This window comes from Rhea pennata, chromosome 4 (genome assembly GCF_028389875.1).
Source record: "Rhea pennata isolate bPtePen1 chromosome 4, bPtePen1.pri, whole genome shotgun sequence".
In the NCBI taxonomy this organism is placed as follows: Eukaryota; Metazoa; Chordata; class Aves; order Rheiformes; family Rheidae; genus Rhea; species Rhea pennata.
Genome location: NC_084666.1, coordinates 13,124,145 through 13,149,449, shown reverse-complemented (window position 1 = coordinate 13,149,449; position 25,305 = coordinate 13,124,145). Strand labels below are relative to the sequence as shown.

The 25,305-nt window shown below is 40.7% G+C and overlaps 2 protein-coding genes across 4 annotated transcripts in view; one reads left to right on the top strand and one right to left on the bottom strand.

The window, feature by feature from the left end:
• The window catches only part of PPP2R2C (protein phosphatase 2 regulatory subunit Bgamma), a 196,779-nt gene extending 178,624 nt beyond the window's left edge, over nt 1-18,155 (bottom strand). Inside the window, exons 1-2 of the mRNA XM_062575320.1 lie at nt 18,140-18,155; nt 17,842-17,922 (exon numbers count right to left, since the gene is read on the bottom strand). Coding sequence (XP_062431304.1) covers nt 17,842-17,922; nt 18,140-18,155 — 97 coding nt within the window. The remainder of the gene's footprint in view (nt 1-17,841; nt 17,923-18,139) is intronic.
• A 2,491-nt stretch (nt 18,156-20,646) lies between these two features.
• The window catches only part of MAN2B2 (mannosidase alpha class 2B member 2), a 30,791-nt gene continuing 26,132 nt past the window's right edge, over nt 20,647-25,305 (top strand). The window contains exons 1-2 of one of the 3 annotated variants that reach the window (XM_062575314.1): nt 20,647-20,787; nt 24,284-24,430. In XM_062575314.1, the coding sequence (XP_062431298.1) occupies nt 20,662-20,787; nt 24,284-24,430 (273 nt within the window). In that variant the 5' untranslated portion in view covers nt 20,647-20,661. Of the gene's footprint in view, nt 20,788-24,283; nt 24,431-25,305 lie in introns of those variants that run through there. The other 2 variants (XM_062575316.1, XM_062575317.1) reach the window with 2 other exon arrangements.

Genomic DNA, 25,305 nt, shown 5'->3' with positions numbered 1-25,305 from the left:
CTCAATGTGAATCATCCCATTGGATTCAGAGCACTGGGGAACCTATACTGTAGTTCCTTCTTCACACTTCCTTTAGATAAGGATATCCTTCTAGAGACATTTATCCCTGCTGCATCTGTGCATGAAAACAAAGTAGAGGGCCTTAAGCTTGAAACAGATGTGAACATAGCTAGTTTAACAGAGGCGTTAAGTTAAATTCAGCTAATAAGGGATTTGAGGCAATCTGCTTTATGATTATCATTACAGTATCTAAGAATATCAGCTATGAACCAGAATAGTTTGAGAAGATAAAAAGAAGAGAAAAGGGAAAAGAAGAACAGTTCCCATTCTTCTCATTACCTGTGTAAATGATAAGCACTTTCTTCAACTGTTCGTAAAAACTAGAAAAGCTCAAAGTGCAAGCCACTCATTAAAAAGAGTCAGGTATGGAGATACACAGTATATACAGAAGAGAGTTGTGCTATTTATTTTAAAAACTCTGATTTTAAAAAATATTAATGTTTGGCCTGATATTTAAAACCCTATGATAGTGAATGAACTGTCAACTGCCCTTGAAATCCAGTGTACTCAGAAATGTTTGGAGACTTAAGCCCTCAGTCTTTGCATAAAATCCAGTACGTATATTTATACAGTATCATGCTGAGAGGGAAGTTTTAAATAATGTCAGAGTAGTGCTCATTAAAATTACAATTAGATTGGATTTCTCTACACATGATGTCATTAGGAATTTAAATAGAATCCTACCAGGCAGCTGGAGGTGATTAGGGGTTGTGGGCTGGCACAGCTGCTCTTCACCTCTGGAGGTCTACGTACAAAAAGCCCACCGCAACTGGGAACAACTACCACCGCCTATCAAGAGCTAATCTACACTTCCACCCAGATGCAAAGCTTGAGAGAACTTCACAGAGCTAGAGAGAATTTTGCATGGGTGCTGCCTACGTTCATTATATATAGTTTTAATGATCCTGTCACTTCAGGCATGAAAAAGATCATGTCTTCAAGAAGAATCTAAGTATGTTTATAGTTAGTTAAAATGCGTAATTGTTTCTGCCTTAGTTTAAAATGTACACTTCATAGCTGTAAGGTCTGGATACAGCCTATACCATTGAAACTGTACTTAGACAGGACTTAAAACAACGGACTCAAGAAAAGATAACATCCTCTCTATGTGGGCATGGAAAAATAAATGTTACCTGGGGTAACAAATGCAATTTACTAGTCAAAGTAAATAAAGAATGAAAAAGATGCAAGAATAAGGCACAAGATTCCAAATAAATATTTATGTAACAAAGTAAAAACTTAACTCTGGATGAACACAAACATAACAACATATAAGAACAAAAAAAAAATACTTGTAGAAGATCAAATTTAATTTATTACAATTCCTTGCTATTCAAGACATGGCAAAAATGACATTTTAATAATCTATATATATGAAGAGCATAGAATAACCACCAGTTTAAATCCTGTACATGTGTTACTGTGTTTTCCCAATACCTAAAGAACACAGAGCATAAACTTCACCACACAGTCACCTCCTACCAAGTAGATTTTCCTTCTGCACAGGACATGCTGTTGCTTTGTCAAAAGCCGAACCACTGCATCTGATCTAGGAAAACATAACAGATATAATGGCCCATTAGCTGGTCAGCGGCATCAGTGGGCTGCCAAAGGGACCAGGGCACCAGCACAACGATGCAGTTTGGTAAGAGCAACCACGGCCCGTGCTGCAGAATTGGCTGCACTATTTTATGCTTCAGTCACCCCCAATTCTTTCTATCAGCACATCTAATAATTAAATACATAACATGCCTGTCAAGCTATACATCAGCTGAGCTGTAGTAATCAAAATTCCTGTATGAAAATGTAAATCATCATAACGCCACCTAAAGCCCCTGTACAATCAGCAACATAAAGAGTCTCTCCACAGTGCCCAGATGTTGCCTTTGAGACTCCAGCCTGTGCTGACTGTCCACTGACACATCTGAAAATACAATATGACAGACTCAGACATAAAAATACAACAAGTAACTCTTCTTACTTTATTACTTGTCATCTGCAACATGTATAAAACATTCCTAAGTAAATCTCCTCCGGGAGGATTTGAAAAGCTCTGATTTAACAGACAATTCTGTACTTTCAGAAAAGAGAGGTATCTCTGTTTTATATCCCCGAATCCCTCCCCCCCCCCCCCAAAGAGACGAACAAAGAGAGCAGCTGCTACTTCATGGTTTCGAGCTACACTTCACAACTGTTCCCTATAGAGAAACAGCTATCGCCTCATCAGCAAGAATTTATACAAAAAGCCAAATTTCTACTCCTACTGAAGTCCATGAAAGTTTTACTGTAGCATTCAGTAGGATCTAAATTGACTCCCATTAGGATAGAATGCAATTTTGAAAAATCTTCTGTATTAAAAAAAAAACAGTAACTATGCATTTTTTAAATATTGATTATCACCAGCCATAGCCAGTTACAATAGGATCTTGCTATTTCATAATGACTGGGATACCCATGGAGAATGACTGAATTTTATAAATCAGCAGTCAGGTAAGCAACCACAATAAGAAAGCAAGACTAATTTAACACATTTAGTTAAAATTATTTATGTCACTTTATAATGTATTAGTCCACGTGCTATGTTGTATCCTGTAGCAGTAAGTTTTGAGAACCGTCATCCACATTACTATACATATTAAAAATTCTTCATTGTGGAAGGGAGAGTGCCTGTTGTAGAGTAAGGCACATCAACCTTGTGGACCCAGGAGCATGGTTTGTATTGCCCCTCTGAACCCCAAGATTCATCCATCACTGCAGCTCCACGTTCTGTTCAACTACAATGAGCCCAAAGCCTCAGTCGTGGAACAAAAACTAAACTTTCACAAATGGAGATTAAGTTCAGATTTTTGACACTTTAGATAGTATTAGTCTACTCTAAAATATTATTGCATTTTTCACAATTACTGTTATACAGTTAATACCACATAAACTTACAACATTATTATATCTGAAATAGATCTGAGAAAACTATATCCCTTTCACCTACTTTTGTCTTTTACAGCACTTCATGAGTATTTAGTCAAAACTTTCAGTCTCTTTTATTTTTTCTACATTCACCTAGTTGTTTTCCTGTATTTGCACAGAACTTCCAAGTAATGAAAGATAACTGGAAAAAAAAGTCAAAAAGACAAGACAGTATTTCCTTTAATTGGCAAGAGACTACATGGGAAGATATTGTACCTGTAACTATTTGAACTTATTGCCTTAACATACCTTTTTCAAGCTGAATGTTTCTGTAAAGTCAAACTATTTTTGTAAAAACAAATTCAGATTTATTGGTTTACTGAATTACGCAAAGTCTCTCTCTCTTTCTCCCTCACACACACCATTCTTCAGAAGTCATTTCCCAGCACTGCAAATGGAAACATTCAGAAAACAACAAATGCCAAAATGTAAGAGCCTCTGTGACTAGGATCGTATGAAACTTTTTACCTTAACATACAACATGGATACGGCTCACACTGTCACATACGCAGTTGTCTTATCTTCACCACATGGGCATGTAGCCCAATCACTTGCATAATTTTTAAATTGTTTATACCCTTCCACAAGGAAGAATTTCCACTGGTTTCAGTTGTAACAGCACCTACCCAGCAATTCAGCATCTCACCTTAGGTACTGAAAAGGTGAAAACACAGAGTTAGCAAAAACACTTTTAAGTAAGTGTGCTGATCCTCACGTAACACAGAACTTCATGACAGAGGCAGTGAAAGATTCCAGTTCTCCAAAATGCTGACCAAGTGCTTGACTGACAAAACATCTTCCTATCTCTGCAACACATGAGACAGAGCTCCTACAAAACAGTCCTCTTCATTTCACTACTCTGATTCATCTGCACAACAAGGGGTAAATTAAAACAGCACTGATCATATAATTATTACACTACAACATGTACACATAGGGCATTTAAATTAGGCCTCGTTGCCAACTGCAAGATTAATTTTGCAATTCTAAAGTGTTCTTCAAAAAGTATTCATTTTATATGCAATTTCCAAGTTCTCAAAAAAATAAACAGATTTCACCAGGTGAAAAGAAACTAGTACCTTCACAGATGACCTGCAAGTTTGGTTTGAAATCTTAAAGTCTGTTGGAAATTTTCCCGTCTCTTGAACCTTTATCAATCTTTGCATTTCATATGGAGCCAGTCCATGAGCACTTTGCCACTGGGCACCGTGCAGATTTGCTGACATCCACAGCAGTCCAGAAAGCTGTGTCCTGTTCTATACTCTGCAAACCAACCTCTGACCTCTTCCTCCCCTTCGAGGGCTCTCTCTTCCCCTCTGTTCTTTTATCCCATTCCCAGTCTCCATTCAGGTTGTTCCACAACATAAGCCTGACTTCCAGACTTATCACCCAGGCACTGCAAGTTTCCTCCAGCCCTCAGAGTCTTGATTTTGTTTCCCCCTGACCTCCATAGCACCTTTCCATTCCTTCTGCCAGCTTGTCCAAGGTACTCCTGAGAGCCAGTTCTCGCTGTGTCAAAACAGACAGAGAGATTCTTCCTTTACTCTGCCTCCCTCCAGCAGGCAGAAGGCTCTAATACCATACAAACGTCAGAATAGAAAGTTGTAGGACGTTCATACCAAAAAACACCTCTGATGCAAACCAAATTAGAAACTGCAATTAGAGAAAGGTCATTTTAGTTCTGCACCGGAGAACACCCAGTGCACACAGAACTGCCAGCAAGCCTACCTGCCAACCTCTGGGAACACTGAAATGGGAACATCTGAACTGCAGTTTTTCAGAGGTCTATAAACTGGTCAGAGAGAGTGCGTTTTCATAGGTATAGTGAAAGACACACCCTTGTTATTGGTAACTTGTGAACATGAATTCCTTCAAAGCAAGCAAATATTAGAGCTTTTCAAAGGAAAGGCTGATGGATTTCTTTCTTTTTTAAGGGACAGAAGGATACCAGGCATTTTCTTCTGAGTTTTTTTTCCTCAAAACTAACTAGATGGTTTTGACTATAATTTTCTGTGAAAAAACAGTCTGAAACAAATCCAGCATAAACTTTTATTATTAATTTTAGCCTCATGTTAGGGAAACTGTTCAATCCAGCGTCTTTAACAGGGTTCAAGTCTAGGTTTCCATTTTATCCAAAAGATGCAAAATAATTCTTTATAAGATGATTTCATTAGTATTACAGCTTGAGCTGGGTGCCTCTTCCAAGGGACATGGAACAGAAAATTCCCTGGGTATTCACACCTCTACAGGTTAAGTTCTTTTTCCACTCTCCAATTTGTTGTATCAATGATTGCTTGACAAGTAGTAGCTTCTTTGCACTTGGTTGGTTTCCTCCTTGTCTCCAAGGGGGGTTACAGTACTCACTGATCATCGTTGAAGCTATTTTGTTACTTTCTTACTCTCTTATTTCGTCCTTGTTCTAACTGGCTCAAACAATTTCACGAAAAGTTCAGAAATACTGGCGTCAGGCTTCAGTAAATGTAGCTACTAGTGCTAAGCAAATGCTATTATATCCAAGACCTCAATGGTTAAATGCTGGTCAAAGTTATATACAACTGGAAATACGATCAGGAAAAAGGAAATGCACTATATCTTCAGCAACAGAACAATACCAGCTCCACTGTATTCAGACGTATTTTAGGTAATTTTGACTGGGTGACGGAATACAGAATTGTAGATAGATGTAAAATACTTTAAATTCTGGAGATTAAACTGAATTGCAAGAACTTTTCCACAATGTTTTTTCTAGGTAACTGTAATTGACAGGAATACAAATTTTCAGATAGAAAGTACAAAAATCCCTAGCAGATGGGATACGGTACAGTATTCTCCAGAAACCACTAAGAGAACCTCCATTTCCTAGTAGTGACTAACGAATGGAACTCAAATCATCTCTCGCACCTAACAGCCCATGAAGCAAACATATGGTTTTAATTCCAGTGAGAAAGATTTTCTTCTCCACTGAGAACTGCAAGGTGACATGGCCATCCACTTTCATCAAAGTCCTTAGTTCCATTAGGGAAGCTACATCTCTGGAGCCTTATGCTTACACAGGAGGATATACGCTTGAGAAAAGAAATATGCATTACTACTGTTGCAGGGCCTTTCTCCTCTGATGACAGTAACTCTTGAAACCATGTCCATGCTATTACCTACTCTCTCTGCTGCAGAAGAAGCAAGTTTCCACATGATCAACGCTCACAGTACCAGGAACTTTTTCCACTGAACAGAAGACAGTTCCCCTCTCGGCAATTTCCACCCCCACCCTCCCCCCAAATTACCTCTCCAAGCAAACTCAGGTCACTGAGATCACAGCAATCTCCGGCACAATTGGCTCTGCATTTTACTTCCCTGGGCCTAAAGCAGAGGAATTAATTCTGTAAAATGGTAATTTATCACTGTACCAACGCATCCAGCAATGCTGTTATTAACACACTTGTAAGTAAATATGAATGTTAACTTAGTGTTAACATCCATAGTTTTCAAGATCCTGTACCTGATTTATATTATTAGAAATAGCGGAATTTCAAGTAGAATGCTTTGCTGTTTTCCTGTTACCTCTATTACCGCCAACACGCTTAGTTTGCATTAAAGTTTGCTCTTACTTATTTCAGTTCAAATATTAAAACCACAGTTACTAGGTGAATAAGAAGAAAAGGAAACCACACTTGTAACTATTCATACTTTAGGTAAGCTCCAAAGTTTTAGCTGTATGCAACAGAGCAAGAAATATTGTCAGGAGGTCTTTGTAATCTTATGACTACAACAGAGGTCTTACGCAAAACCTACATCATGGGTATCGACATCACTGAAGGGGGCCTTGTTTTGCAGTATATACGTAGCCTTAGACATCAAAGCTTCCTGGGATTCCACTGAAACTCAAGTGCTTTCCCTTCAAAGGATTCCTGCCATTCACAATTCCTCAGTTGTGTCTTCATTTTGGAAACAGTAAAGTCCATAGAGAAGGACAAGACAGACCAACTCTTGACCAAATGGTAGCCAGAATTAAACTCCTCTTTTTACGCTTATAGATAAGCAGATTGTTGAGTCATTGTGAATGCTTGCTTTCTATTTTCAGATGGACTTCAAACTTCAATACATAAATACTTAAACAAGGGAAGCTGTATTTCATATAAACTAACAACTTCATTTTAAACAAGTACATACAAAATAATATGCATGTACTTCATGACTAGTTTTTGAACAAAATCATCCAACATGAAAGCTTTGGGATGATGATGGGTTGCAGAGCAAAATCCCCTAACCCTGGTTTTAACGTAGACTGTTAAAGTCCCTGCAGGACTCTGCTTCACAGAGCTAACAGGCACTGTCAAAACAGGTTCCCTACGGCAGATGGCCTGAACTATCTGGGAAGGGCAGGAACCAAGCATTTCCCAAGGAGAACATTCCATATCCAGTCTCAGCTCTGCCCAGGCTGTCCATAAAAGGGCTCATATGGAAAGCTAAGATGTGATCGAGAGCTAAGAAGAGAAAAATCAGTCTGGTAGAAATCAGATGAAGACCAAATTAATTTATTTGTAGTTTACTGAAGAGAAATTCTTATCATTAACCTTCCTTATCCTGTGTCACTTCCTATTTCTTTAAATGATTGGTGGGAAACAGTTACACTGTGAAGGATTTTTCAAATAAATTAGGAAGCATTAGCATATATCTCAGTCAAAGGGATTTCTTTTTAAATAATAATGAATGTTTAATCCAACCTACAAATATAATAATCAACCATGTGAATGAGACTTAATATACAAGTTTTCAAATGTCGTAGTCTCTCTCTACCACCCAGATCTGAAAAGTTCAGGTAAAACATATCATAAAGCTTTACTTCATCCAACTAACTTGTGGAAATCCTGTAAATCCTACAAAATATTTTCTGTGCCAATGAGTACCATACTTTAAATATTTACACATTTATAAATTCAAAACAAGGACACCTACACCTCTTCACTAACTGTACTAATAATGAAACATGCTTAACATAACCAAATGAGGGAACTGGCAGACTTAGCTGGCAAACAAAAAACAAACCTAATAGATATTGAAAAGAAATACATTCCATAGGCTTTGAGGTATTTTGTAATAGAACTTTAAGCTAGGGAGGTGATTTAATAACAGGATGTATGACTACGTGGAATAAATATTTGTTTTATTCATCCTTGGTAGGCAAAGGAATAGACCTCATTAGCTGCAATTTAAGAACAGGAAGAAGGTCAATCTGAATTTGAGGCAAAAGATTGCTAAAGGAAGAGAAAAAACAGAGCCAGATAAGGAAGCAGGCCAGACAATATTTTACATTCAATATTACTCACTTAGAAATAAATAAATATATATTTATTTCTTTTTCTTATATATATATATATATATATAAGAAAGAGATAGGAGTATATTCTATTATTCGTGTTTTATGCAAGGGCTAAAAGATACACTAATCCAACTGTCCCCTCTTCCTCAGTTTTTCATTACTGCACTATTTCCATAAAATACAAATAATAATAGACACAAAACATGATTGCAAAAAACCTCTGGAAATTAAAAATTATGGCTCTCCTAGCAACTGTATCTCACATACTTGCATATATGCAGTATTTTGTATGGTATTTGGTGTGGGCTTTTGTGCGTTCACAGCAATGAGGTTGAATTATGGTTGCTGTGGGAACTATATCTTCGAATTTCTTGTCTTGTGTTAGCATCTCAACTAAAATGTTACATTAACATAGGTAAGCGTTTGCTGTTCTCTTGCAAGAAACAGGAAAAGAAATCTTCATAGATGGTTACATATTTAAATATTCTTTCCAAGAAAACAACACATAGCTCCGTGTTGGTAGAAGTAGAGAGCTCTAATTATTCTCACATTGCATACACATGGGGAAAAAAAGAGCTATATGAAGGCTGTGAGTCAAATACAGCAGAGTGCCTATAGAAATAACAGTATGTGATGTCATTAAAAGCCTGTCTTTTGCATTCACAAACAGAATGAAGGGAGGTTCTTATTATTTATTTTACCTTCCTTTAGCTCAGCTTTTTAACCTTACTGCTTGAGTATATGCTTGCTTTCAGGCTTTGCAGCTTCTACGTAAGTGTGTGCTTCACAAGTCTGACAAGGCTGTCGAAGTCGGTATTGCCTAGCCCCAGTCAGCATAAGTATTGCTCAAGGTACTTTATGAACATACAGCAAAAGGAACCGATTTCAATCACGAGAGTAGAGAGGACTGGCATTTCACATGTAATATAGGTCACAAGCTGCTACAGAGTCTCATGTTAGCACAAGAGAGAGACAGCCTCTTACTGATACAAGACGTGTTCTTTAGCAGAAAGCGGTTTGTCTCTTGCTAGAATCAAGGAGCTCGAACTTTTAAGCTGGTTTTCTTGACCCAAAATATACTTTTTGCTATTCACGCACTAGTACGTTTTGACATCATCTGTAAAAAAGTGAGTCAGTCCCCTAACACATCTCCTCATATTTTGGAATTGCCACTGAACTATTATGCCTCTAAAATCATGAGTTTAGAAGTCATAAATATCAGGCTAATATTTACAGTACTTTTAAGTTGAAATAATTTCATTGCACAGTTGCCACTTCCAGAAAAGTCAACATTTACATTAAATTTTAAATAAGATTTTTAGTTACTATACTGGAACAGGGCAGAAGGAGGAATCAAAAAACAATAGCACAATACAACAATAAAACAATACAATATCACAAAGTTGCTAAGACACAGTAGCACATTTCCAATACCAAACAGCAACGCACTGCTACTCCATCAGTGCACTTGACAGATCAACAAGGTCTCATTAGCTTCCACTTACAAGGGAAAAGGTGGACATTCCATCAGGCCAAGCACGGCAACTCGGCAGAACAACTGCTCTCAGGGAGCAAAGGCTCTAAGCAACTCAGGGAAAAACATTAGGGTGAAATATGACTCGTTTGCTTGGTTTATAACAGGAGAGACAACATGCACTGAAAGAAACTCAGTTTGCCATGTTTAAGAAACCAAAAAAAATGCGTTCATATGAAAAACTCAAAGGAAAAACGGGTCTGGAATTATCTCAGACTGTAAGTACATGAAAAGTAAGAATTAAGCTTAAAAGGTGAGCTCATTCTAACTTTAAGTTGATTAAATCTACTTTTCATATCATTATAAAAGCATCCAGTTTAGGTCTTCTTTCAAATAAAACAAAATCTGAAGCACTGGGTATTTCCAGAATAACATTCATTTTCGAAGCAGAGGTGTATAATGGTAATACAAAAGCTTAACAGATCAGAGAATCTTGAAAAATCTAGTGTTATCTGGTCAACAAAGATGAAGCTTTCATACTAAAACTTTCAAAGATCTACAAGATTAACTCAGTAAGCCAGATCTAACAAGAAACTATTAAATCTTGCAAGAATGACACTTTCACTACTGGACTTGGAGCAATTTGAAACTTCTTCCTTCTTTAATGATGAAGCTATTTGAGTCTAGTCATAACATAAGAAATTATTCGGGATGTAAAGAGAAGGTACGTTAATACACTTTGCATCTCCCAAACAAATTATGGATTTCTTCAGTAATCTAAAAAGATGTCACTAAATACGGTAATTACTTACGGATGTTTTTTTAAATGGAAAGGCACAACATTAACAATGCAACTATACTCAATAGTTTTACAACTGCTTTGAATGGCACATGCCTTCCACATAAATCAAATTTCAAATGGCTGGTCCCCAGTTAGCATCTACATTAAGTTATGTCTGAATTGAATATATTATCTTTAACTGCAAAACCAAAATGATTCCAGCTAAAACAATAACACTGTCTCTTGTATCGTATTCCCAAATATTTTGTGAAAACTACATAATAAGAAACATGCAGAAAGATTTAAGAGGTTAACATTTTGCATACTTCCGCAATCGCCTGTCAACTCTATTCACTGTGACATGACCCTTTATAAAATGAGCTTGTAAATAAATACACTCTCAACATCTGAAGAACATACACATTCTGAAAGGAAATTGTATCAGACTGAAGACTTAAGAACAAAAAGATCAATTTTTCATTTTAAATTTTTGAATTTTATTTGAACTATGTACTGTATATATACATGTGTGTATATAGGTACTCTATGTAATAAAATAATATTTCATTTTTATTCTGAATTCTCCTAGAATAAAAATTTACCAAATATATATAAATTGATCTAATTTAACCTTCTTGCATGAACATAAGAAAAAAGTGTGTATATTTAAAATATATATATAAAGACACTTAAGTGATATTAAAACCAGATGGAAATCAAAGAAATACATCTCTAAGGTCTTCCTAAGGAATCAGCAACTATGAACTGAGAGAGCACCAAGGCATCCTGAAAACTCTCTGCTTTCATTCTTACCCCCCAAAAATAATCAGGGTTTTACAAGACACTGTCAAGACTGCTAGAAATTTATGAGGTAGCTCCCTCTTCTGGATTAGCGAACAATGACAATTCAACTTAAATGACAGGACGCAGAATTTACAAAATCATAGAAACAGTAAGATTGGAAGGGACCTCTGGAGATCATCTAGTCCAACCTCCCTGCTCAGCAGGGTCACCTACAGCATGGTAGACAGGGCTGCATCCAGGCGGGCCTTGAACATCTCCAGAGAAGGAGACTCCAGAACCTCTTTGGGCAACCTGGTCCAGTGCTCCGTCACTCTCACAGGGAAGAAATTCCCCCTCACGGTCAGGCAGAACTGCCTGTGCTTCAATTTCTGCCCATTGCCTCTTGTCCTGTCACACGGGACAACTGAAAAGAGTTTGTCCCTGTCCCCTTGACACCCTTCCTTCAGGTACTTGTACACATTGATAAGATCCCCCCTCAGTCTTCTCTTCCCCAGGCTGAACAGGCCCAGCTCTCGCAGCCGTTCCTCATAGGGCAGGTGCTCCAGCCCTCGAATCATCTTCGTAGCCCTATGCTGGACTCTCTCCAGTAGCTCCATGTCTCTCTTCGACTGGGGAGCCCAGAACTGGACACAGGACTCCAGACGAGGCCTCCCCAGGGCTGAGTAGAGGGGCAGGATCACCTCCCTCCACCTGCTGGCAACACTCTTCCCAATGCACCCCAGGAGACCATTGGCCTTCTTGGCCACAAGGGCACATTGCTGGCTCATGGTCAATCTGTCATCCATCAGCACTCCCAGGTCCTTCTCGGCAGAGCTGCACTCCAGAAGGTCAGCCCCAGCTTGTACTTGTGCCTAGGGTTACTTCTCCCTAGTGCAGGACCCTGCACTTGCCCTTGTTGAACCTCATGAGAAAGAGGGAGATCAAGATATCCCTGTTAAACTCTGGACCAGAACACTTGAAGCATTATTTCTGACTTGTTAATATGTGTAAAAGACAAACAACCCTCTGATTTCACCCCCCACGATACATGCATCTTATGGGATGCAGTCAACTGAAACACAAGAGGAAATTCTTATTCAAGCATAGATAAAACTGGAATTGTCAGGAGTTATTTACATGGAACTGAAAGAATCATAAAATGCCACACCTTCAGGATCTGGAAATAGTGAAAGACAGAGGAGAAAGATCTAAGATCTGCCGTGCAAACACCTGCTGCAAATGGCTGACATCCAGTATCACAGAGGGGAGACCTCTCCGCCAGGCTCTCCAACAGTTAGTGGAGGGTCTGTCCGCAATTCCCTCAGCAGAGACAAAAGTTGTAGGGCACAAAGAAAAAGCAAAACCAAAGCTGAGGAAAAACGAGACCAAGTATATAAATAGGACAGACTAGAATGAAAGAAAAACAGGAGATTAAAGACAGTTGGCTGAAGACCATACCCTGGAAACTGAGATGATGAAGGCCACAACTAGTCGAAGAGCCAGAGAATTAACTAAACAAATACAGCTGGTTAGAGTCAGAGGAGTCCTTGAAGAGGGCAGGAAAAATCTTAAAATTTGATTCTTTTTTTAAAAAAAGCTTAGATTGTTTTTCAAGCTTCATCCAAACAGCAAGAGCCTACTTCTGATTACTCAAAAGGAGCTAACATCTTCATTTAGGTATTTACAAAACAAAATAATTAACAAAGTATTTTTCATGCAAAATGACACTTAATGACTCCTTTGAGAAAGCCTACTGTAGCACCCAAATTAAGTTCCAGTAAAAAACTATGAAAACAAAGATTCTGTAAGTCATTCTGATTCATTCATCTTAATGTATTGCATTAACTTGTTTCATGAAACTGTACCAACTCTTGACAAAACACAAAAATAGAAAATACAAAATGAGAAGTATAAATACACTACTCACCTTTTTCTTTCCATAACTCATACACACTCACCAGTATTTTACTGTCATTCAGGAAGTCCTTTGTATAGTAATCCACAGAAGTATTCAGATGAAAGATTCTTACAAAACCCGTATGTCATGTATAAACAAAGAATCCATAAACAATAGATAAAAATATCACAAAGTAGAATATTTTTCTATACAAATATCACTAGAAACAAAGCTACCACGTGAATTAACATAATATCAGTGTATCTTAATACTTTAGTCTATCATGCTAAACTTTTTATTTTGTAAGTAACTATCAGATTCTGCAGCAACCAACAGAAGTATACAAGAAAATGCAGATAACTGATTAAAGAGGTATCTACTGGGTCTGGTCTGAGACAGCCACAGATAATGCCATGACAGGAACAAAGTATGATGATTGCACTTTGCAGGCAGTAAACCCTTCCCTGCACTACAGCAGTTCCCAGACATCAGTGAGAGTTAACCAACCAAACACCAGCAGATGTATTCTAAAATAAAGGGGACTGAAATAGAGGTGGCTGCCAAATGTATAAACAGAGATACATGAAGCTGAATCGGAATAATAGTATCATTACACATATAGCATCAGAGGGTAGGCTATATTAGGGTGCATGCACGCTCTGTGATGCACCTTGCAGTGTGGCACACACTGTGGTAATGACCTAAATGTACACTGGGGTGAGATCACGGGTATACCACCCCCTTTCACGCACTCTGCTTTCTTTTGAAGAAACTCAGAAGTGCAAGAGAGGCATGGTACACCTTACTAAGTCCCCTATTTGGCGTACTGAGAGCCCAAGATGGCAAAGCATACCTGTACTAAAGCCTCATAGAAATACAACATCCATTCGTGGTGATCACGCTTCACAAGAAACTTTGGCAAACTGATGTGTTACAAAAAGGCATGATAGTAGCTCTTTTCTTAATAGAACAAAGAAAATCAATTGCTTCATTTCTCAAAAAGAGGACTGAGATGCAAAAGCATCTACAGATGGAGACTTCCTATTCAATTAGACCTGATTAACAAAGGCATGAGTCACAAGGACATTACTTCAGTTATATATTGTGCTATCCCAATGTTTCAGATAGAATTGGTGTAACACCAGAAGATGCAGTTTTGAATCAAATCCAGAATAGTGTCTTTAAGTGAAAACCACAGTAAACAAAAAGGAATTGCCTGAAACCCTGACTGTGGTTAAATTCAAGTGAATTAATTCACGTGTGCTGTCTGGTTCCTTCAAATTGTGCACTCTCCAAATGTACCTTTAAAACAGAAAAATGGTGTATTATCCACTTATCTCCTCAACAGACAACTAGATCCTTAGTCTTCAAACTATTCAGAAAAAAAAGAGAATGCTAGAGCAATGTATGGTAAAAAACAGAAAAGTGCATATCACATGATTCACATGGCACTAATGTTAACAGGACCTCCAGCCAATTAAAAGCATAAAGTTACAAAATGGGTGAAAAGTAAACCAATTTCAAGTCTCCAAGGATTTAACTCAAAGACTGAAAACTAAAAATACGGTTTTTGAGGTAAATCTTCTCATTAAGCAAATTTTCATTACTGAATGCAATGCTGTCTACAATTTGTATGAGAACTGACAGCTTAAAATTCACACCTTTGAATTTTCAAATGTGATTTAACTTGCACAGAGCTTGTAAGATGCTAACGTGACCTGGAACCTAAAGCAAAGGGTCTGGAATAAACAGTCCTGTTAACAGTCCATTTGTCACTTTGGGCAAATGATACGAGATTTGACTTTCCAGAAATCTGAAATACTAACTGTTCAGTAACAGACATTCAGCTCCTACGAAAATCATCTCCTCTACTTCTGTATTTCATTTTGCTAGTTTGTAAATGGATACTTTAATACCATTCTTCATGCATCTATTTTGAGGGTATGCTTAATGTGAGCAAAGTGCTTTGAGATCCTTAGCATGAATAAAATATATTTTGCACTTACATGTAAATTACAGAAGTAGCAATATTTGAAATAGGATTTTGTTTCAAGGCAACAAGACTAAATCAAACATGATTATCTTGGCTTTGATTGTTATGTCTTACTTACTATGTTCTATGTTCCTTGAATTTTAAATATGCAGTTCTGCTTTTCTGTTATGGTAGATGAAAAATATTCATCTAACATATCTATTTTTGGTAAAAGAATAATTTTCTTTCCTAGTCTAAGACAGAAATGTTGCTGAACACAATTCTGGAGTCTAACTGGTACTACAAGGCCATTGCACACGTTCAAAAGCAAAAATAGCAAGAGGTACCCAGAAGACTCATGAATTTATAACATGAATATACAGATGTTTATCCATATAGATAAATATGTACACAGATAAACACACAGTAGCATTTAATATAGATGAATTAGACCTCTCCATTAGTTAAGCAATACTAACCAACACAGTTGTAGTCACAAAGGTTGTGGCCTTCCTTGCAACTAAAAAGAACTGGCATAATTAGAGAAAAGTTTTCCACTGAAAGTCATAGAAACTTTAACTTACAATTGACTGTTCTATTTGGCTCTGTATTATTTAAGTTATTCTAAACGCAAACTTCAGAAAAGGAAGAAGCTTGAACTTTATTTAGGGCACTTTCTGGAATACAAGAAGTCGAGCCACCTGCTATCATATTACTTTCTTTTAAAGGTTCATGTTCACCTCTGCAAAGTGCACAGATTATATTGCTATACGTGCTCGCAGATATTAGTAGCACTTAATAGACAATACGCATTCTGGAAAATGGAAGAGAGGAAGAGCGAAATCCGTTTCGAATGTAAGCCTATGAAACATAAATGGGGTCTACTACCTGCAGATAATTTTGATTCTGCAACAAATTATGCTGCTTCAGACTGTTTCCTATTCTTTGAAATTCACATATTCCCATGCTGAGTAAGGAACAGAAAACAGGCAAGAGCTCCATTTAAGGCATGGAGTAAAACCAGACATCCATAAATTTTCAGTGTTAAAGAAAACTGAAGTCAGGATTAACAATTTTTAATTTTTAAAAATATATGGTTAATTCTATCATGTGACAAAAGATGACCCAATAAATCAAAGTAATACAACACCTGTTGAGAAGAAAACATTACAGACTCAAACTAGGGTTTAAACGTTGATATTTACTCAGACAAAGAAGGTTAAGAAGTATATCCCACTCACTCAAATCTTTAATAAAAGTAAACGCCAACCTAAAGCTTCTTTTCAATGTTCTATGATGCCCCAAAAATGCCGTCATTCACCCATTACACTCCCTCACACGGATGTAATTTCCACCCCCACCTGTCGTCATCACATCTGGTTTGGTATGCAGTTTTGGGGGGGGGGAGGGAGGGAAATCATCTAGGCACGAAATCACAACGTATTTTAAGTAATCTTTTACCATGCACGTGTGTGTATTTACACACACTTGTAAACACACCTTGAAACCTAAGCCTCCATAGAATGTATTTGGGAAAATAATTAAACTTTGGACAAAGCCTTAACGAAGCTTTAGTTCAACTCACATCTCCAAACAGTAAAACACAAGACAAATCACAAAACTTCACATCCCACAGAATCACACATAATAATAAAGCTGAGACTCTTCACCTTGCAGTCTATCTACCTGCCCCAAAGCAAGACCTATAACCACATCGTTCTCAACCTATGTTTGTGAAACCAACCTTAAAAGCCTGTAGTGAAGATTTTCTCTCTACCTAGCCCATTTTAGTACATCACTGTTGAAAAGCTTTTCCTAATGTCAAACCTGACCCCTATCTATTACAGCGCTCCTCTCACTACTGTCTCTACAGTGAGTTTATCTCACTTCTCTCACTATTGGAAAGTTTTTCCTGAACTTGTAATGCATTTTAAGCCCTTACAACAGCAAATGCTTTCCCCACAGGAACACGGTGAGGTCCACTCCACTTAACTCACTGAAAAACAAAATCAGTGGAGATGCTGAAATATGCTCACAGGATACTAGGTATAGGACGCATTAGAAAAATATAAGTTGGCCTATAAGTTTAAATTCTCTGCATATTCAAAAAAAAAATCAGAGTTAGACATTACACATGGTTTGGAGAGTGAGGAGGAACTTCGTTGCCCTGGCGGCCTCTTCTGACCACTGAATATTGGGGGGGGGGGGGTCCACGTTACTTCTGTCTTCGAAGTTAAAGGGGAATTCAAAAAGAAAGGAAAAGGAAACTTCACAGCAGGTACAACAGAAACCTCGCTCGCGGCCGCCCACGTCCGCCCACGTCCAGGCGGACGAAGGCCCGTCGCCGCCCAGGCCCCTAGCTGCGCCGCTCGGTCTCTCCCACGGAAGAAGAACCCGCCGAGGCGCCGCACGAGGCCTCCCGGGGCGCGCAGGCCGCCGCCGCCCCGCCCCGGCCTCTCCCCCGCCCCGGCGGGGCGGGCGGCAGCCCCGCGGCCCGGCGCGGCACGGCACGGCGCGGCACGGCGCGGCACGGCGCGGGGAGCCGCCGCCCGCCGCCACGTGCCGCCGGCCCCGCCTCGGCGCCCGCACTCACCTTCGGAGACCTGCAGCTCGGGCGCTCCGTTGAGCTGGTAGAGGCACCAGTCCACGGCGCTGCCGCCCGCGGGGCCGCCAGCTAGGCACAGGAGGGAAACGGCCGTCAGCGCAGCCCGGGGCAGCCCGCGGCGACGCCGCCCGCCGGGAGCCAGGGCGGGCCGCGGGGGCGCTGGGGGCTCCCGGCGCGGAGCGGGCACGGGGAGCGGGAGCCCGAGGGAGGACGGAGGGGCGCGCGGGGAGGGGGGGAGGGGGGGGCGGCGGGGCGCGCGGGGGCACGGGGCAGCGGCGCCGAGTACCCTGCTGTTGGGACATGTGCGGAGCCTCCGGCAGGCGCCCCGCGCTCCCCAGCCGCTGTCTGCCTGGCTCCCGGCGCCGGCAGCTCGAGGCGCCGCCGCCGCCGCCTCCTCCCAGCGGAGCCGGCGCTGCCTCGGGGCGCTCGGGGAGCCGGGGGAGGGAGGACGGGAGGCTCCGCCCGGAGCTCCCGGCGGAGGCGGCGCCGCGACCGCGGCCCCGGCAGGTGCGAGCGGGCGCGGGGCGGCCGCGGCCCCGCCGCAGGGGCGGCCCTGAGGGGGCTGCGCGGCGCCGCCCGCCCCCTCCGGCACCCCGCGGCCGCTCCTGGCTGCGGGCCCGCACCGCCGCCCTGAAAACCTGAGGAGCGGCAAACCTTAAAACATTGAGGACGGTCAGCTGGAGAGAACTTACTTTATGAATGTCGCCGTTCTTGGCGCATCTGCCCCAGAAGCCCCGCGAGAGGGAAACGTGGGGGCACAGCAGCCGCGCGGCGGCCCGCAGCTTTCTTGGCGCTTTCCTTCACAGGAAGGTTGCGGGTTCTTGGCGGGCGGCGGGCGCTGTCTGTCGGAGGCGGCGGTGCCAGAGGCCTCCCGTAGCACAGCTCGTGTCAGAGGAAGCTGGATTGTCTACATACATACATACATATATATATATGTCTGTATGTGTAGATATATCCCTAAGTCATACACTTGCAGGATGTGCACTGGCTTTTTAGAACTGAAAAGGTTTAAGCTGATGATTTGGGGTAAAAGGGGGCATTTCAGGAAGCTGTATTGAAGTTCCACCTGAACATACGGAGGAATTTCTTCCCTGTGAGAGTGACGGAGCACCGGAACAGGTTGCCCAGAGAGGTGATGGAGTCTTCTTCCCTGGAGATCTTCAAGGCCTGCTGGATGCAACCGTGTCTACCATGCTGTAGGTGACCCTGCTGAGCAGGGAGGTTGGACTAGATGATCTCCAGAGGTCCCTTCCAACCTTACTGATTCTATGATTCTGTGATTACAAGTAAAGCTCCATCCAGCTGCTTAGAGATGCTAACTCCCTCTAAGAAATACCTATAGACCTTGATTGCTCTTCAGGATAAAGTATTATCATAAATATAATTAATCTTAGTGTTCCAGGTTTGGTCTCTGTTTTTTGGAGGAAATCTTTCCATGGTCCACCATATTAATTAGCAAACAAGGGCTTTACTCCAGGAGAATCCATTCAAGTTAGATTTATTTTTAAAAAGATGCAGTTTTATACCATTCAATTCACTAATACTGACCTACAAAACATTTTCACTCTGGACTTCAGACATTTGTAAACTTCTGATAATAAAAAAATTCAGGCAGTTTGTCTGGCATGTAACACAACACAATTTTTCTCATTCTAAAATGAGGGGATGTAAGTAGGTCTCACTTGCAGTGGTGTGAGCTGCTTTACAAATTCCTTGAATAGTTAGATTGGTTAATTTGTACCTAAGCGAGAGCTGGTTCATCTTTTGTCTGTAGATGGACACTTAAGCTATTTGATTGTTTCCTTCAAGGAGATGACTAGTTTAACTAAGTCAGTTTAGAAACTAGTAATGCTAACTCAATAGACTTGAGGGCAGGAGCAGTTACCACTCCCAGCTCTTTCCCTTCACTTTCTGCGCTGTTGGAAATGAGCTAGGAGTTTGGTCTGATATTATTTATCATTCCAGTTATAATATTGCTTATTAGAAGTTTACTTGAACTAGAATTTAAGCAAGATAGTCAGTTTACACCACTGGGTATTCTGAAGAACTGAAGTTTAATCAGAGAGAGAATTATTGTCTTTAATATCACAGCAGTATGTTGGACGAACAGGTGGTAGAACCACAGCTAAAATTTCTGGGGAGATTGAGCTAAACTACCTATATAACATTTCCCAATTATGATTTTTTTTTCCTTTACACAAGGGCTTTCTGCAGATGCTCTTTGGCTCTCAGAACAGGGCAAGCCCTTGCTAGCAGTGATAAAACCAGTGACAAAAACAGTTTAAATGGGATCAGGAGAAGGTCAGCAACACAGAATGAAATTTAATCTGGCTACAACCTTAAAACTCACCAGACAGAGACAGCAATCTGTACCAATCACCCACCCAAACAAAAAAGCTTGTGTTCTATTCAGATGAAGTTCCACACACACACACACGCAAAAACCCCTCCAGAAAGGAAGAGGAGCGTAAGGCTTTACCGCGGCGGGGGGCAGCAGGGCGGTAAAGCGGCCCCCGGGAGGAGGAGCCGCCCGCCGGGGGCTGCCGGGCCCGGGCCGGCGGCCGGCGCCCCGGGAGGGCGCGCAGCAGGGCCAGGGCCGCGCCGGGCCGCGCCAGCCGCCCAGCTCCGCCCTCGCCCAAACCCTCCGAGCTCCGGGCGAGCTGCTTCGCCTCAGATTAAGCGCGGCGCGGCGCGGCGGGGGCGGAGAGGCCGCGGGGCAGGCGGGGCCGGCGGCAGGGAGGGAGGGAGGCGCGGGCGCGGTGGGACGCGGAAGTGCGGCGGCCTGAGGGGAGCCCGCGGGGAGCCGCCATGCGCCTGCCGCCGCTGCTGCTGCTGCTGCTGGGCCTGGTGGGGCGGGCGGGCGGCCGCGGGCCGCTGCGGGCCTTCGTGGTGGCCCACAGCCACATGGACGTCGGCTGGGTGTACACGGTGCAGGTGGGGCGGCGAGGGGCGGCTCTGGCGGCCGCTCGGAAGCGCGCAGACCCGCGTGGGGCGGCGGCCGCCCTCCTCCTCCTCCTCCTCCTTGCCCGAAAGCGCGCGGCGTTGAGCCACCGCCGCGGCGCCCGGCGCTCCGCAGAGCGGAGGGCGCGGGTAACTTAGCCACCCGAACCTCGTTATGTTTGCCTTCAGCAGGGTGCCCCGGCTGAAACCTGCCAAGGAAAAACCTTGGCGACCTGCGCTGCGGTTATTTACGTAGTGGATCTTCCAGGTGGTTTTTGTCCGGCCTGTTAGTGAGCAGGAAACCCAAGGAAACTGAGGCGCTGTTGAGGCTGGCGCGGGGAGGAGCGAGGTCCCTTTTCCTTGGCAGTGACCGAGGCGCTGCCATAGCGGAATAGTAGCAAAACAGTTCTTGCTAAAGAACTGAGCTGCACAGCAGAATAAATCAGATGGGTCTGATTTATACCTCTTATGTTTGTTGGTCTAAGTACTACATCCTTATTCAGTAGCATGATTTTTTTTTAGCTTATGCAAAAAAAGATGCTGTGGACTTTTTTTTGCTAGTGTGGTATAGCATCGGGGTTTTAGAGGGTTTTTTATTATTATTAGTTACTCTTCTAATTCTCTGTTGTGCTTGTGTTTTGTCTTGCCTGTTTTAACAGCGTTAGTGAATTTCTCCTTAGTATTGCAAAACCCTGTTCAGAAATTGTGTAAGAGAGCACATAATAACTTAGTATTTTTGGTCAGCTTCTTTTTAAAGAAGACAGAATTGCTTGAAGCTTCCATTTCTCTTATTAAATCACAAGTATCAGTCATAGTTGGTCAAAAAGCATAGAGATGATCTACAGATCCTTTCAAATGCTTCTCTAATATGAAAATGAAACCTGAGGGTAGGCCACACTAACGTGGCCCTTAATGCCTTTGGGTTTAGTTTGCTTTGTTAGTGGATCTTGCTCATGACTGACGAGATACTATTTCTTGGTATTTCATGTCTGCATTCATAATGTGAGAAATAAGCATTTTATTTATTATATCAGTACAGTGAGCATCACTGGATACTAGAAATCTCAATGAAGAATTCTAGTATTGGATAAATAGCAAAATCTTTCTTCCTAAAAGAAAACTACCCATTGCCATCTGCTAATAGCAATGGTATCTCAGCTTACGTAAGGTGTGGCATCTAGATAAGTATTTGACCACATCTTACTGTTAGCTACAGTGCAGCATGAAAAGTAAATTTTTTTTTCCATCTAGTATGTCTAAAATTTGTGTTCAAATAAGTGAATCTTATCTGGTTATTTATACTGGGCCACTGCTCACTGTTTCAGATCATATCATTAGGTGATAGAGGTAGTGACTTAGAAAATTCTTGCTTGTGCTCGCAAGTATCCTGGTTTATGAAAACAATTATTTTCAGTTCCCACCAACACCAATGGGGCTTATGAATTTTCATAACTCTGTAGGACTGGATAATGTCATACTACTTAGATCCAGTGTTGTTTGTATTTCAGTCATAATGAAGTTTTGTTCTTACTAAGCAAACAAGAACTAAGCTGTTCTCTAGAAGTTTTCTTAGTTTCAGAGATTTAAACACTTCATTTCCTACTCAAGAAAATATTTTCAGTAAGTTATTTAGCAATAAGTTTGTAAGCTATTATGTAAAATAGTATTAAATCTGAGAAGTCCTTGTTCAGCATTTCAAATACAGTACACTACTTAAAATAGCAATTAAAAATAAAATTGGACCAGATGTTGTAATCATTGTAAGTATTCTTGGATATTGGGTGTATTGTATGTGGCCAATCAGCAGTGAGAAATTAAAATTCCTTAGCAAGCACTTGAGTATCACTGTTGAACATTAGTAAAACTTAAAAGCTATTCTCATAGTTAAAATTTCACATTGTTTTGAACATCTAATCATAACCTTAATTTAAAAAAGAAACCCCTTAAGAACTGATGGAGAAGTCATTGAACAATTATTTAGATAAGCCCTGAAGTTCTTTAAGCCATTCCTCCCACAGTCAAATGCTTCCCCCTTTTTAATGACACTTTAACATTTTTACAAAGATAACTGGATTTCAGTTAGGGAAAGTGAAGAAGAGGAAGTACATTTTTGATTTGGATCACATCCTTCTGTTCTTATTTCAACATTGCTTTTTTTTTTTTTTTTTTTTTTTTTTTTAACAGGAAATTTGCCAGAACTGAAGCTATAGATTCACTTTTCATATATCATGGCAAAACATTTTTTTAAGGTGGATGAGGGTTCTTAGGGGTGTGCATGTGTATTATGATGGTGTGCATTGAGCAAGTGCCAGTAGCTAACTCAACTGTGGGATGTCTGTTTTATTTTGCTGCATGACTTTTGGTCAGAAAATAACAACAGTACAGTTGTACAGTGTATCCCAAGACTGCACACACAGAGTTCTTCGTTGCTGCTGCTGCTGTTGTTTTTCCCCATAGTAATCTCTTATGGATCAGTTTGTGTTTTCCCTTAAGCAGAAGAGTGATACAGCTAATGTTCAGATAACTGTGCTATAGATACATGGAGAACACTTGTTACAAGAAAGCACAAACATTGCAGAAAATCCTAGGATTTGTGTTGTTGTTCACAGTTGTGGTATATGACTTTTAAGGGAAGGATGGAAGACTGGATCTGGCCAAGCAGAAGTTACTTTAGCATGCTTAAGTGTACCCAAAATACGATTATATACACAACTTTTAAATTTAAATGTTTTTCATTTGATACTATATGATACATTATAACCATATGATAGGTTATTTGATAAATACAGGTGTCATGCTTGCATTCCAGTGAAGTCCATAGGCATTCTGGAATCAAAGTGTTTTAGAAACTATAGAATAGAGGCATGGTTCTTACAGTGGATGAGCCAACATCAAAAGTCAAAATTATTCTTATAGAGCTCTTTGCTAGTGTGGTTTTACTCTATCCTAAATCATCAAGTAGAATGGAGTCATTTTTCATGACTGGAACTTTTAGGGCTATAATAGTATAATTTACAGTTTATCACTGTATTATACCAGCATCACACCCACAGCAGAGAGTCATACTCCGTGAAAACAACTGTAGTAATTCAAAACATCAGCTCAAGAGAAGAGCAGAAATGCATACGTATGCAAAGCATATGTGTGTTTTTCATCTGTGTTGGCGCAAAGTCGTATTAATGACATTGATAAGTTAAACAGTGAGCAACAGGGTCAATTGTTCCCAATAGGCCAAGGGAAGAAAGCCTGTATTTGATGTCTGCTCATCGTGGAGGAAGCTGCAGTATGCTCTGGTGAGGTCTCCCGTCAGAGGACATGCTCTGGAGCAGATGGGCTCACAGGCTGTAGCTGTAGGCTTATGGAACTCAGTCTTTCCAAAGGAAGTCTGTGACAAACTTGTGTTTTGGATCTTTCTTCTCAAGCCCGTATGACTTTTTGAAACAGTTCATTTAATATATGCTCTAAAAAAAGTTTAAAACTTTTTTTGCAGGAAAGTATGCATGCTTATGCAGCAAATGTCTATACTTCTGTTGTGGAAGAGCTAATGAAAGGAAAGCAGCGCAAATTTATTGCTGTGGAGCAGGAGTTCTTTCGACTCTGGTGGGATGCAGTAGCCACAGATAGGCACAAACAGCAGGTAAGTTGCACTGGAACCACACTTTCTGTTAACAAAAGATCCATGGACTTTTCAGGGAGCAAGAAGAGGGAGCAAGAAGAGGCAAAGTAGTTTAACATTTGCTTTTTTACCAAGGTCTTGTGTAGGCCACCTCTGAGTAGGCTCTGTAGGCTATCTTTTATGAAAAGACCTTAACTCTAGAAGCAGTTGCAAGAAGTCAAAACTCCCAGCTGTAGATTAGAGTGGTAGGAGGTAGTAACCTTTGAACTGAAGATTCTTTGCACTTCGCAGTTCTTGTTTCATTGGTGCCTTTCTTATTTTGGGGCACACTGATGTAAGATCTAAGTGGCTCTGGAAGAATCTGAGCCATTATCTGCTAAAATTCTGAAGCTTACGGACTGCTGCTTAACATTACTCACAAGAAGGAACTTTTTTCAGCTGAATATTGCTCAGAAACTCTCATTTGTAAACAAGGGTAATGCTGTAAAAAGACAATGCAGGATTCAAGAAGAATAACTATTTCTTGGGTTAGTTTATTTATGGCCTGCGATCTCTTTCAGTCTTAGAAGTTTTGATTCAAGCAAGTTTTTTTCTGGTAAAGACATCATGAGGTTTTGTTTGTCATTTTTCCTTTCCTCTGGCATGAAACATGCTAAAATAAAGACTGAGCCAGTAGTCTAGAAGCTAGTAATATATTGCATCATAATACCTGATACTTAAACTTTAGATCCTAAAATGTATAGGTGAAGTTTCCTATAGGTACTGATTTGAAGGTCCCCTGTCTTTGTTACAAAAGTCGAGGCAACAGCAGCAGATTACTTGCAGTACATGAAGTTGTGGTTTGTTTGAAGTACTAGGGAGTGTGGTTGTGTAAAAATGACACCTCTTGTCTATTT